Source organism: Papaver somniferum, chromosome 7 (genome assembly GCF_003573695.1).
Source record: "Papaver somniferum cultivar HN1 chromosome 7, ASM357369v1, whole genome shotgun sequence".
Lineage (NCBI taxonomy): Eukaryota > Viridiplantae > Streptophyta > Magnoliopsida > Ranunculales > Papaveraceae > Papaver > Papaver somniferum.
Genome location: NC_039364.1, coordinates 157,201,617 through 157,217,038, shown reverse-complemented (window position 1 = coordinate 157,217,038; position 15,422 = coordinate 157,201,617). Strand labels below are relative to the sequence as shown.

The following is a 15,422-nucleotide window of genomic DNA, read 5'->3' as shown; positions in this document are numbered from 1 at the left end:
GAGAACGAGATTTAACCTTAAAGTTTCAAAATCTCGGTGAAGAGCATAACTTGCTGAAAGAAAAATTCCCACAACAAATACAGAGTCTTGAAGACAAAGTATGTACTAGTCTTTCTCGAGCGGAGCTTTTAGAAAAAGATCGTGATGCTACTCTTGAAAAAGTACATTTCTTTGAAGAGAAACTTGCTGATTATGATGCAAGGATTAACTCTCAACAAAAGAGTTTTGAAAAGAAAGAAGGTGAATATCTCTCCCGAGAAAAACGCCTTGAGGCTGATCTAGCTAGTTCTCTTGATAAAATCAAGATGTTGGAAGAAGAAAATTTGGACCTTAAAAAGTTCAATGCTAGCTCAAATAATTTAACCTCAATGTTAGAAGCAATTAGAAATCATCGTGATATACGAGGATTAGGCTATAAGGGAATAGATGCTTCAAATATTAGCAAAGAGGTAAAATTTTTTAAAGCTAAAAATTCTTCTAAACCAGAGGCTTCCACTGATGCAAAAAATGCTTGTATTTCTTGCAAAGAAGAAAAGTCTGTCAAGCCTAAGAATAGTGTTCAACCAGCAGTAATCAAAGAAGGCATTTCTACCAATGTCAAGAAAGCAACAACGTTGAACAAAGACAAGAAGAAGAAGAAGAAGAAGAAGAAGAAGAAGAAAAAAACTCGTCGAACTCCAAGGCAATAGGATCCACAAAAAGGTAACATCAAAACTCATACTTCGTATATTTATACTAAGCATTGTTATTATTGTGGTAATAAAGGACACTTGCAATGGGGATGCAAAGTTCGTAAGAGGCAAGATGCACTATCTTTTGTATCAAACGAATTGGCTAAGTTTTCTCCTCATAAGAACTCAGATCGTTATTGTCCTAAGTTTAGGCAAAAGAATTATTATAATGATAGTTCAAATTTTGCATATCGCTCGACAAGGTCATCTCATAAAAGACCCGAATATAGAAAGAGAGATAACTTTGTAAATGCAACGACAAGATATGATGTTCCAAATTGGAGAAAGAGTGTTTCGCACAATACTCAAAAGGAATATGATCCTAATGGTATGAAGGAGAAGGCTGCTCCTGCGAAACCCAAATCTAAATGGGTCCTGAAATCCTCTATAGCCAAGAACGGACCAAAAGTTAGTCACAAGAATGACTCTCAACTGTTAATTGTTGGTCATAATAATTATAAGAGTCTTCTTGAAAGACTAAAGAAAGACATCATGTATGAAATCTCTTGTACTAGTGAACGTTGTGATATTGACACTCATCATCACAAGTCAAAGAAAAAAAACAAGAGATGGAATAAGAGAAAACAAACCAAGAAAGAGATCAAGAATGATGATTCTGTCTTAGTCACTCGTGACGAACAAGACAAGGATCAACTCAACACAACCTAGTTGTGTTAGAATGTGCATACTCACCTTGGTGCTCAATTTTTGAAAGGTGAGGAAGCACATGTGATAGACACATTTTTATGACCGAATTGTCCTCAATTTTCAGTATTGTTGGTACTTGATTTTCTACTTATTATGGTGTTTTATGTGTTTATTTTTGGAAAATAAACATTTTTGGAAAATTCGGCTCGAAAAGTTGGTATAGGCACCCGGAGGACACATGTTACTCGGACTCTCAGTTTTGGATAAGGGTCACCTAACTGATAAGGGGCACCCCAGGGAGCCAACTGCTAATCGCACCCCATTACTGGTTAATGGGGCTCCATCTTCTTCCTTGATTTGAAAAGAAAAATTGGCGGGAAATTTGGTTTCAACGGTAAAGGATTATTATCTTTAAGATAAGAATATCTTCTTGCCTTACAAACATGAAGTTTTGAAGAAAAAGGAAGTTATCTTGTATTAAACAAGAAAGATATCCTTAGAAGATTTTATCTTGGATTTTATTCTGCGAATTAAAGAAGATATGGGTTTAGTAAAGACATATATATAATAAAGAGAAGGAAAAATTCTTGAAGATATTTTTAATTAAAAAGAAGAAGATTTTGGAGTTATGGAAGAATATATTTGAGTGATGTGTATTTGTGTGTATAAAAAGAGAGCTAGAGAGCACATTTGGGGAGAGTTTTGGGAGAGAAAAGAAAATCACTTCTTTAATAATTTTCTCACATTTTCATCATTTGTAAACCACTTTTTGAGCCATGAATAAATATTTTAAGTGTGTTTTCGACGTGATGAGCTAATCCCCAACATTGGGACAATGGAGGAAGCTGGATTTCACCATTGGGGTAATTCAATTAATTGTTTATTTACTATTTGCATAGATTTTTAACGAATTATGATTTCTATTAACTACCCGTGACTTTGTTTGATGGAGCATACTTAGTTCTAAGTAATTTTGATGCGCCATGCTTATGACCTACGAGTAATATTTTATGAAATCTACTTTGGCAAAGAATAGAGTTGATATTTCCTTCGTTTTGAGCTATAAATGTCAACAATTAATTTATGAACCTCATGAACATGAAAAACAGTGGAATCCTGAGTCCCAGCCTCTCTCATCCTGTCATCATATTTGTATATATTTTCCTTATTTTCTTTATTAAGTCTTTGAACAATTTCTCAACAAGTCCGAGTGAACGACAACCTATTTACCACTCTCTAAAATCCCATCAATTTTTGGCGCCGCCGACGCGGATTTGTTTATAGATTTGTTTTTAAGTTTTATTTTATTTGTTCTTTTTTACACGTTTTGGTATTTTTGTTTGCTTTCAGATTTGGAGCCAAGTTAAAGGAAAAGAGAAAGTTCTGAAAAGAAAGGAAAAGCCCAAAAAGGAAATAAAAGAGAAATCCAAAAGGAGTGAAGAAGAAGATTTTGTAAATAATTTTATTTTTATTTTTTTAGAAACTGTAATTAGGGTTTTTATTTTTGTAATATTTTATTTTTGGACATTTTTTTTTCTTTTTTTCTTTTCTTTTGGACATTGAACATTGGACTTTATTTTTAAAACCCTACGGAAGGGTAGTTTTAAATAAACTGTCTGCAGAGAAGGACGGCGATTACGATATCGCCTCGGCCCCTCGGGTTCGTACATGACATAGGAGTCGTGGCCCGAGTCGACTTCAACGGTTCATCCCCCGTCTGGAACGGGAGGTAAGAATTCTAGACACACGTGAATCCCGTGTCAGCGGGTTTACTGGTTGATTTCGTATGCATATATGTTGAGGACCTGAAATCGGATTTAATTTTCTAGTAAAGGGCAAGGCCTGGCCAAATCAAGATAAGGACTCGGATTTCATCACCGTTTCTTCTTGCCCGCCTTAGGAACACATAACCTACGCGAACCTAAGCATTAAAATTTGGACTAGAACGAGACCGATAGGGTAACGAGCTTATTAGGAAAGTCGTTCGGAAAATATTGGTCACTCTTTTGAGCATACTTTGAAGTTCATGATGGTTTCTGTGATTTGAATACGCCGCCTTGTAACGCCGGTGAGGCCTTGGGTATCGAAGCTCCACTGAGTTTCCCTCGTCTCTATTCAACTTACTTTAACTCGGATTGATTCCAGAGAGGTTTGCTCAGATTGTAACGAATTCCTTTTCGAAAGAATAAAAGCTGGTCTGGAAACAATCTAAGGGAGCCATCATGCTTTTTGTTTGCTAGATAAAATAGGCTTGTTGTGGTCGAGTCAGCCTTCTTTTTGTTTGTTTAGAATTCCCTTGCAGTTAGGATGTCGAACTGGTATTACAATAGCCAATACAACGAATATCCGACTGATTTTCAAAATGGACATTACTTTGACCATAGTGTGAATAGTGGTTGGGAACGCCAACCTTTTGAAGATTATAGCTCATACCATGGTGAGCCCAATTAATATTCACATGAATACCGGTCATACGAGCAAAATTCCTATAATTTCTCTTCTCTAGATGAGGCACGTAAGATACTTGAGTCAACGCGTAAGTTACATGAGTCGACACATAAGTCAGCGGACACAGATGACTTAGTTATAGACGAAAGAACTGTAACAATGAGTGAACCTTATTTAGAAGATAACCTCAGGAAGTTAGCTGAGTCAACATGTAAGTTAACTGAGTCAACACGTGAGTTTGCTGAGTCAACACGTAGGCTTGAGTTAGAGACGGAAGAAAGAATTGCTCGAATTACACTGAATTGCCAATACATTGCTTCAAAAATCAACCTTGAAAGTGAGGAAAATTTTTATTTACATAATCAAGATGACAAGGATAGAATTTGAAGCAATACTTTAGATGAGGTTCAACCATTTTCATGTTATTATGACGAGGATAGTGCTGATGAAGAATCTGAAATATTTAGGCATAGTGATCAGGAATTTGTTACTCCAACTGAGCTTTATAATGATAATAATATTTCTAGTTCAAATCCAAATAATTTTAATAATTATTTACCTATTCAAAAGGACGAGGATTTGACTAAAGATAAGACTTCCTTAGATGATGTAGTATTTCCTTTTGATTACGAAGGCGATGCTGGTTTAGAGGAGCGAGTTTATCCTGAGAATATTGTTTTCGAGTCTAGAGATTTAGAAACATTAGTCTTAGAAAAACAAAATGAAATCGTAGATATGAGTGAGGATGTACCTGACTTAGAAGAATCAATTGACCATTTTCAGGAATCTGATGACCTTGAAACTAGGGAAGTTGTGACTAGTCTTTATAGAGACATTGAAAACTCTAAGTTTGGGGGTGATTTTTATTCTCCATATGCTTTAACTCTTACAAAGGTCCCTCACTTGGAACTTAACATATACGCGTCAACCATTTTACAAGATTATCTTCATACACGTTTTCCTGAAACTAATGATGTCCGGAAAGAAGTTCAGTTGTTAGAAACCCATCCTCTGGTTGATGTGGTTAACCCAGGCTACGATACCTCGATTGACTTTTTTTTCCCACCTAAAACTTTTTCTCCAATTGTGGGAACTTAGGAAATTCAAATGTGTCAGATTTTCAGTTTCGAGACTAAACCTAATTACTTTAGGAGATTAGGGTCGACATATTTGTTTAAGGAAGACCACCACTCTCTTTGTGGGCAGTTGTGTAAGTCAAATTTGATTGACTTTAAGGATCCACAATTATTTAGGTTATTGTTATCTCATGACCTTTTTTGTCCCGTAGTTAGGGTTCCCAATTATTTTTCCAGACCCCCAATTCAGCCTTGCTTATTAAGCTAGACCTCTGCACCCACAAAAGAGATTCATTTGCCAAACATGATCTAGTTTGGAGGCTTCCATTTAAATTTTGAACCACTCGTTAATGATTCAGTTATGTTTAACTCATGCACGTGTAATGACATCAGTCTCTATTTTCCTCTTGATATAAATAAATTTCCTTAAAGACTAAACCCAGATACGATGTCAATATTTATGTTTCGTCATCTTTTGAGTTTCATATATGAAAAAGAAAGAGGAGGAGGAGGACCCAAGACATCCATTATTGAAAAGAAGGCAACCCAAGTAAGGCATATGTTTCAATTTCAAAACAAAGGGACCCAGATTTGCTCACAAGTCATTCTCTTGTGTTTGTCTCCTTCTTAATTCACAAAATTGGTTAAAAAAATCAAAATCAACGATTCCTGAATGAAAAAGACATGTAAAATCCGATACTGTTTAAATGAATGAGAATGTAAAAACAGTCAGGAGGTAAACAGTTCCATCCTACCAATTTTTAAATACTTTTTCCTATTTTTAATTTACATCAGGATGCATCCAGTTTCATCCTCGTTCTTTTTTAAGTTTAAGGCAGGATGAATCCAGTTTCTTTCTTGCTATTGTTTTGGTGTCCATTTCACCCATACTAATTTTTACTCGTTCATTAGAATCATGTTTTAAAAATATTTGGACAAATTATCCATTTTCCGTTCTTAATTTGTGATAATAGAAATGAGCAAACCGCGTAATTCCTTACTTTTAACTGCATTACAAATGTTAGTTAGCTTTAGCTCGAGATGCATTTCCTAGACACATGGGAATGATTTCTTTTTAGCTCGAAACTCTAGTGCTCCGCGCTATTTTTTTTTTTTAGGAAAACTTAGGCAAAGTTTAAGGAAAGTGATACATAAAAGAGCTAGTGGTATCATTGTTTAGACAAACATCTAACCCACTGCTAAGGTTTTTACAGACAATAGCCATATTTAAGGCTTGCATATTTTGGAGTCTATGTAGAAGTTTAAGACCCGTTAAAACAAAAGTTACAGGTTTAATTTTTAATGTGGTATCTTCATTCAAAAGCTGCTTTTCCCTATGATAGTTCCTGCTGAATCTTCCTTTGATGGCTTTGATGTAAAGAGCATTGAAATGTTCCAAAATTTCATTGGTTTCAGCATGTATCTCGATATTCATGTGCTACTTTTTCTCAGCCCAGCCAAATGCTAGTTCTGCTCCTCCTGTGGCTCCGCTTGCTCCCAATTGGCATGTGTGTCATCTGCTATCAACATATTTGCCTGCGAAATCAGTAACATTCATAGCTAAGAAAAACTGATAATTGTTAGGATCCTGTATAATGCAGATTTTGATTATGTGACCATAATCCTTCTTTTGTTGAGGGATCCCAACATGGAATCCTGTTTCTTCTCTTTGAAGACCAGTTTCAGATATATGCCCCTGAATATTCAGGGCATGATGAGCCAAATTTTGGATTCTGTTATAATCACATAAGTGTTGTTGAATACTAAGAGTGGTTTTCTTAGAATTGGGTTTGATGTGTTTGGAAAACCAGATCACATCTAGCCTTCCAAATAAATCAACAAGTAGTAGCATAAGTGCTGATATTTTCATTGTTGCTTGTATGTTGAAACCAAGTATTGAACCAATCCATGAAAGGTGTTTGATGGTCAAACAGACCATGACTTTCACCAAATATATGATGCCAAACATCAGTAGCAGCTGGGAATTTGAGGAACATGTGTGTCATTGTCTCCTCCCAACTTTTGCATATTTTGCATATAGGATCAATATAGTGAAGAAGGTTTTAGCATTAGTTGGGACCGAGTCTCCAAATTTCAGAGCAGGATTCGACTGGTATTTGTAAGATATGCAACATAACATAGATGCGAAGATAGAAACTGAGAGATTGTTGCACTGTTGTCCTCCCGGTAATGTGCATGAGTTGCTGCTTGATTCGCCTATGGAAAAACTGAAAGAATTATTCAAGGCTAATCAAAGAACTCCGGTGAGTCAGAGTACCAATAATCCGTTTATTAGGCCTGAATTGAGCGTTGAACAAGGTGGTTGTAGGATTCCTGGTGCTACCCATCATGGAGGAGGAAGCGGTGCTGCAGAAAATACTGAGCCCGAGAGGAAACCAAAACGACATGGATCTGATGATGATGATTGGGTCCTGTATGCATATCATCCACGCTTTGGCCTATTTGAAGTGCATGAAGGAGTTGTTGTTGTTGCTGATCGATTTCTCGTGTCTGGATTGAGTAGGGTTGGATTTCAATCCATTACTTTGCCAGTTGATGCTCAAGCCAAAGTTCGCCAATTGGCTGCTAAGCCATGGGGTGAGAGTGAGCCAATGCATTTCCCTGTTCTTGATGCGTTTTGTCCTGCAACTGGTCAGATTGGTCGTGCTATTTTTGTCGATACTAGTCAAGCAGCCACTAATCCACAAGCCGAGGAGATGCCTTCTCAAGGTTCTGCTGGTGCAGCTGCTGAGCAGGCTGAGGAGGAAGTCGTGGCAGGACGAACAGGCCAACTCGGCGAATGACTCGTAGTCAGACTCGCAGTATTAGCAGGGGGACACGAAGTCATACTCGGCAGCAGCAACAGGAGTTGGTGAGTGACTTGAATTTATGAAATCCTTTGTTTTAGGGCTCTGTGGTGGGTATCCTGGTTGTGAATGTGAATGATCTTTCCCACAATCATAAAGAACAACTTTTTTTTCTTTTTTTTGGATGTTGAATGAACTATTTGCTTTCTGTTATTGCTTTGGGTTATAAAACATATATGGATTTTTGGTTTCACATTTAGTAAAAGAACTTCTTTGTAGTGATAAGTGGGTGTGTGGGTAATGAGGGAGGAAATTGCATTGTTTTTATGATGTTCGTTGGTAGCTAGAAATTGCTTAGATTTTGTAGATAAATCAGACATTAAGAGATGGTATAGCCATTGCATAGAATTTGTAGAAACTGATTGAGTATAGCTATAGAACCATGATCAAAGATATTATCATAGTGTAGAGTTTCAGGGAGAGTTGTCTGAGCTCGTTTAGCAAATTGTGATTGAAGATGTAAACTTGACATTGAGTTTGAGCAGCCAAGTTTGATGTTGGATATAGGTTGTTCCATTGAACATTTGAACCAAATTTGTTGTATAACTTCCCAATATTGACAGGCGGAGATTGAGGTAAACTAGAATGAGGAAGGGTCTCAGAGAGGACACACACACCTGGATGGTGAGAGTTTATAGATTGTCTTGAGGAAGCAAAAGTTTGAAGGTCGTCCGTGATAATAGAATTAAGGTTGTAGTTTCCAATAGAAAGGAATGGGAAATCAGATGAGATTATAGTGAATTGATTATTACTGCCGGAATAGGTGATTTATGTGAGTTGAGTGAGTTTGGTGATTTGTGTGATGCAATTACAGCTGCAAATGTGATTTCTTTGGGTAGTATTCATGATTGGGTCTTGAGAGAGTTAGAAGATATGATCAGAATTTCTGATGTAGAAGAAACCGTCAATAACCAGGGTAACGGCGACGAGAAAGAGCCGTTGGGAGAGACTTTGGGAAGAAAAGACAGGAAAAAAGCGGCCAAAAATAACCGTTAGAAGAAAAAAGAAGGAGAAATCAGGTGAACGAGAGAGCGGAGAGAGTGCTCCACGCTATGATTTTTAATAATCAGGAATCTCGTGTCCCTCATTTCCAATAAATAACATTATCATTTATAGTTAGCAACTCCTAAACGTGAATTATACTATCACTTTCTCTTTCGTCTTATCACTAAGTAATCCTGGAGTTATGAGTGAAAAAGTTTTTCTCAACTCCCTGGATATGGATCAATTTACGCTTTGTGTCATTTGATGATAAATCTAATAGTAACGCGTAAATAACCTTTTGACTTTGGATTCATCAAATTTGTACAATATTAGACAACACTTGGTATCGGAAAAACACTATAGACCTTTGGAGGTTCGTAGGTCGACATATCAAAAGGCCAATAACTTAATAGAGAAGAAATCGCAAGGGAATATATGACTTTTTCTGTGAATTCGCCTGCTGACCTAATAATACTACTGGGTATAAAATGTCAGATCACTTGATCCTTTATAAAGGTATAGAAAAATATCTCCATGAAAACCGACTGAGGTGATTCATCATGACCCAAAATTTTGCATTGTGTCCGCGTTAATTTCTTTTCTTGTTGATATTTTTTTTGTTTTTTAATGGATATTTTGTACAGGTTAAAATATCAGTGGACCATTCTCCTACTCTTATTCCTAGCCATAAGCTTTGGAATATGCTCAATAAAGTTTCTCGCTTAAACAAAAAATATGTTTAAGCAATATTTAATTAATTTAGTCACGAATGCTAATTAATTAAATAGTAGGATGATGTCAAAGATTCTACTCACATAACATAATCATTACATGTCTTAGAATGAATGAGATTGTTTATGTCATGAACAAGTTTCTTCTACCTTCTTCATTCTGATAGATAACTAATTTATCTGGCGTTTAACACAGTAACAATTAGATAGTTTACGAGTTAAAACTAACTTGATGGTCGTAATTGAATGATGTATCTATTTCTCCATTCTTTTGCAGAGAATGTGATCAGAGAGAATTTTCTGTGTATTGATTGTTTTGTTAGGTAAAAAATCAGAAAAAACACATGATTCAGAGTGGTCCCTTTAGTACTATAGGCAAATCGTATCTTATACGGGCCCTCACCTTAATGATTTTCTTACGGTAAATTGATATCTAGTTATCTACTAACAAAAATGAAAGAAGATAATAATGGCCGATGAAAAAGAATATGCATGTGTGTGACATCGCCATTCCTCTACATGGTCTGCATAGCAGCATAGTACAACGTTGCTGATGATCTTATAATTTTTGAAATCTTACATATGTTGACCCACTAATACAATTTGCTACAGATGGACCTCTGCACTTAAGTCAAATTTTTGATCTTAACCTTAACGTAATCCCAAAATTTCCTGTGTTTATTGAAGGAGAACAACTATCATTCTTGTTTTGCTCTAGCCTAATCAGATGCCCCTCCATCCCAGTATAAATAAGTTCACTGTAAAATTCCTATTGGTAAAGACTAAAGATGCATAAAGGAGGGGCTTCTTGCTCATGTAGTAGATAGGGTCCATCTGGGTCCGAACGTGCATCGACATCAGGTGCGTAAATGAAGCTCCGTATCTCACCTTTATCCAATACAACATACGGGCGGGCACCCGAGAAGTTTACTGATTTTCAGTTCTACAACTTAACAAAAGCCTATATACTACTCCCTCAATTTCTTAAAAAAATAAGCAGATTTTCTTTTTTGGGTATGTCAAAAAAAATAGGCTTGTTTCCATACGTGGAAAGTCAAATGTTATGATTTTACTACTATATCCATAAAGGGATCACTTCTTTCTCCATTTTCTCTCCTAATATAAAAAAGGGACCACTTCTCTCTCATCTTTCTCTAATAACAGATGAGTGGGGACCAAAGGATAGATTAGGAAAATACATGAAAAAATAGTTCCAGTGATTAGTTTTCTTAATTTTTGTGAAAACAAAACAAGCCTATTTTTTAGAAACTGAGGGAGTAGCAATTTTGATTAGCTCGGGGATTAGTTAGTTATAGAGCTGGCAAACGGGCGGGTCGGGGCTGGCCCGTAACGGGTTACACAGGTTCGGGTTAACACGGGTCAAAACCTGCGGGTTGATATTATTCACGGGTAGTCATTTGTTCAACCCGTGCCCGTAACGGGTAAAACCTGCAGGTTCACGGGTTAGCCCGTTTCTGGTGATTCAACTCGCCGGAAGCCGATTTCTGATCCATTTCCGGCCACATTCACAATTTCACACCAAAACTTAACAATACTCTTATAAATTATAAATTATATTTACAAAAAACACAATTACATTTTCATAAATTATATTTTCTGAAGGAACACAATTACAATTTCATAAATTATACTTACTGATCATTAGTAGTCTAATACTTCATCAGTAATCAGTATCATTTCAGTTGATTCAGTAACAGACTAACAGTGAAGTCTTGAAGTTGAACAAAGAAAAATACCCTTCAAGAGTAAGACAAGAAGTCTCCAAGACTCCAACAATAAAGATATTAACAACCACTTCCTGCACAAAATATATATTGTGGTTAATCAAAAAACAGTGACAACTATCAGATTCCAAAAAACATCTCCACTATATTTTCTATACAAAATTTGGAGACACTTTGATAGTTTGATAAGTAACTCCTGTCCAAAAAAACATTCTCATTTTCCATGTCTATCTTTGAATTGAGTTGCTCCAACTATTCAATAAGAATCTGTAATTTGAAGGAAAAATAAATGAAACAAAAAAGAAAACAAATCAAGTCAAAAATATGGAATTTGCATAATTACCCCGCTTTATATTGAAGAACGAAGAAGTACTATGCATACTAATTAGACGCATAAGAACTTACATCCCCATCCTCCACTGCCCCGTCCTCCACGATACCAAGTTCAAATCCTAACACATCTTCTCCACTGATTCCATTGTCCTCATCCAAATCTTCTTTTCCTATATGGATAAAAACAATCAAAGTTGTATATGAAATTTAGACATTCACCTAAATGGAAAATTAATGACTTATGCACCAACTGACCAGCAACAACAGTTACAACACCACTTAGTCAGACACACTTACCGATTCCATAAATCCAATCACGAGTAGTTATCACCGCCTCGGCATTTTCAGGTAATAAGGAACTGCGGAATCTATCAATTACCCTTCCACCAATGCTAAATGCAGATTCTGAAGCGACGGTTGAAATAGGAATTGACAAAATATCCCCCGCCATTCTTGAATGTACTGGAAATCGATGTTCATGGGCCTTCCAATACATTAGGATATCAAATGGTTTATCTAAAGAACATCCATATTTCTCAGATAGATAGAGATCCAACTCTGACAAGTCAGATTGCATATCACCACCACTTTCCTGTGTTGCAGCATATTCCTGCATGAAACAAGCAAGAAGTGAGTGCAGTTCTGTAGTGTAAGGTACTAGTTATGTTCTATGAAAAAATTACCAAACAACTTCAGAAACCCACTTGGTTAAAACAGAAAATAATACAAGACCACATGTACTTCATAAGTAAAAAGTAATCTTTAAAATTACCTGGAGCCATTCACTTCCCGTGAGGGTAGAATTCCCACCATTTTGAAACAGCATATTCTGAGTTCCAGTGACATAAGCTCTTGAATTTGACAATGTGTAATACTCATTATAAAGTTTTTTCATATCTTCACGCACATCATCAACTTTTCTTTCTAATTGTCTTACATCAGTATACAACTTGGAGTAAGCAAAGTTTAGATACTTCAGTTTCAATCTAGGATCTAACACAAGTGCCATAGCCAAAATAGGACTCAAGTTCTCCCAATAACTGTTAAATTTAATTTGCATCTCCTTTACCATGTCCCTAATATATTCAATTTCATTTGTGCTTTCTTTTTTTAGTAACACTTGGACTTGACAAACTCCTTCAAAATAAAGATTGGAAGTAGGATACTTACTACCGGAAAATAAAGTAGTGAGATCATAAAACGTCTTGAGAAACTTCGTGACTACTTCAATTTGCTCCCATTCTTCATCAGTTGGACAGTCTTTATAGTCTGGATCCACCTCCTTCAAATGAGCAAAAACACTTTTATAAACAAGACAACTATCTAGCATAAGATAAGTTGAATTCCACCTGTATAAAACAAACATTCAGTTTCAGTGAGAGTAATATTATAAACAATAATACATTTCTCTAATTGTATGTATAACAAAGGAAAAGTGGAAACTGGAAATCCACCTTGTTTTCACGTCTTGACGAATACCTCTTCTTATTGCAGACATTCCTAAAGTATTAACAATGTCCAAGAACTTTTGCTTTCTTACTTGGGACTTCTTAAGGGCCTTCACTGACTTTCTTATCTTAAGTATAGCTGGATCAATCTTCACAAGTCCATCTTTTACAATAAGAGCTAAGATGTGCGCACAACAACGCACATGAAAGTATTTTCCCTTGTTAAAAAGGATCTTCTTTGCAACAAGTCTACTCTGCATAATTCTAGCACAAGCTCCATTATTTGCGGCATTATCCAAGGTGATGTTGGATACTTTGTCTTCAATTCCCCAATCATCTATCATTGAAAATAGCTTGTCAGAAAGGTGTTCACCTACAACAGCAACAAGCCCATCAGTAAGTTATCTCCAAGAGTTTTTATAAAAGAAAAAAACAGGTCACTAGCAACTGAGTAGTACTGTATAAGTTATTTGAGCAGAATACATACTTAAATATAATATCACATGCAAATAAAATAAAAGATCTCAAGACTCAAGTAAGTGATCACCTGTATGAGGTGGTGGAAGTTCACAAAAGTTCAAAAGATACTTCTTCAACTCCCAATTTTGATCAAGAAAGTGCACAGTTAAGCTTATGTACCCTGTAGTAGTAACAGATGTCCACATGTCTGATGTTAGACACATCCTACCTGTAAGGTTAAGTCATACACATCAGCACATCATACTAATCAATTACTCGTAATACATAAAAGTATAAAACAAAACATACCTGGAGCAAGTTTCAATCTGTTTCGAATAACTTCTTTTTGTTCTTTATGTTTCTTGAGAATATCGGCTTTCCCAGTATTCCTTGATATTGGTTTAGCATCCTCATTCAAATAAGCACATATGTCCCTAAATTCTTTCCACTCCACCAAAGAAAATGGGACATTCCTTGCAATGAGTAATGCGGTAAAGAGACAGCGCAGTTTCATCTGATCAATTGTACGTACACAAGAAGACAGCTGGCCATTCTTTGCAGTTAACATCATCTTCCCTATGTCCTGAGAGTCACGCTTAAGGCACTTATGCCTTTTCATAGATGAAGTTCCACCTCTCTGGCTATCATATTTATATCCAATTCTACAAGCCTTGCACACTCCCTTCTTTGTTCCATCTTGACATTTAACGAGATCAAAATACTCCCACACATCAGATCTAAGTTTATGTTCTTTTTCAGCTGAAACGGGTGCAGTTGCACAACCAACAGTTGCAGAGTCATTCAAAGATTCTAGCATCTCAAGATTCTCAACATCATCATCCGCCGCACCGTCACTAATCACAACATCGTTGTAATGTTCTTGTACACTTGACATCCTAGAACCTGGATGAAGCCACAAAGAATAGGTCAAATACTCATAAATTAGTCATTACTTACTCCAATCTACATAAACATAAACTAGGGAATGAAAATGAAATATGCACAATCACATATTCACATTAAGGATGTCTCAAGCTACATAAACATAAACTAGGGAATGAAAATGAAACAACAACAGACTCCAATTGACCAGTCAATGCAAGTTTAATGTAATCCTGCAAACAGAAGATCCCTAGCAAATCAAAGGTTGCAAACTTGCAATGTATGCAAAATATAGCGCTTGCAATCAAAATAATCATAATCACTATGATTTCAAAACCAAAAAAAAGTCAAACAAGACATTCAAGATCATTCAGAATTCTAATCGACCAATATCAATACACATGATAGGCGGATGAAATAAAGATCATTTCACAGTCTGATCTAAAAGGATTGTACATAAACAGACGGGGCCTTGTATATACGAATGGAGTCATGGACCGATCAACAAAGAAAAAAATAAGCTAACCAAAAAAAAGTAGACGAAAACATAAGAACAAGTTGAAGAAAGGATTGTTCATGAATAAGTATTAGTGGAAACATAACTATCCCAATACTAAGTGAAACATCCAATACCTACGTATTTTGTTCATAAGTTGCGTCCTTGGATGTGTATTACTGCTTCTAATTGGGCTAAAAATATTTTATCAAACCTTAAGGCTTGGATTTCTTAAACCAACCATAAACTAGTTCATATGTATTGCACCACATTACCTACAGTTTAACCATGTCATAGCATAACTACTAAAAAGAGAGTAAATTAGGTGAATGCATACAGAAAAATTAAATACCTACGGCAACTATACTCACCAAATTTGCGCCAAGAGTGTGAAACAGAACAAGCCCGAACAACATCAGCTGGTTCATACAAAATTACAAATAATATAAAACTTTCAATGATAAGTCACGGTTGAGCAACTGTAGAAAATCCACAGAGCCAGACCCTGAATGATATTTAAACAAAAAGTAAGCAATGGAACTCTAACTCAAATTACAGGATTGAACTAAATTGG

General features: G+C 36.0%; 1 protein-coding gene across 1 annotated transcript; it reads right to left on the bottom strand.

The window, feature by feature from the left end:
• Positions 1-11,907: 11,907 nt before the first annotated feature.
• On the bottom strand, positions 11,908-14,365 carry LOC113295427 (zinc finger BED domain-containing protein RICESLEEPER 3-like). Its single transcript, XM_026543767.1, has 6 exons — positions 13,897-14,365; positions 13,559-13,699; positions 13,018-13,384; positions 12,336-12,912; positions 12,027-12,173; positions 11,908-11,931 (listed from the first exon to the last, which is right to left on the bottom strand). Exons 1-6 carry the CDS (start codon positions 14,363-14,365, stop codon positions 11,908-11,910), a joined length of 1,725 nt encoding a protein of 574 aa, XP_026399552.1.
• Positions 14,366-15,422: the final 1,057 nt, after the last annotated feature.

Excerpts from the sequence above, each read along its gene's own strand:
- LOC113295427 (XM_026543767.1), bottom strand. The coding sequence starts at position 14,365 with ATGTCAAGTGTACAAGAACATTACAACGATGTTGTGATTAGTGACGGT. Across the intron at positions 13,700-13,896 it reads GAAAGAATTTAGGGACATAT|GTAGGATGTGTCTAACATCA; the intron begins GTGCTTATTTGA and ends TTAACCTTACAG. Across the intron at positions 12,913-13,017 it reads CGTCAAGACGTGAAAACAAG|GTGGAATTCAACTTATCTTA; the intron begins GTGGATTTCCAG and ends TGTTTTATACAG.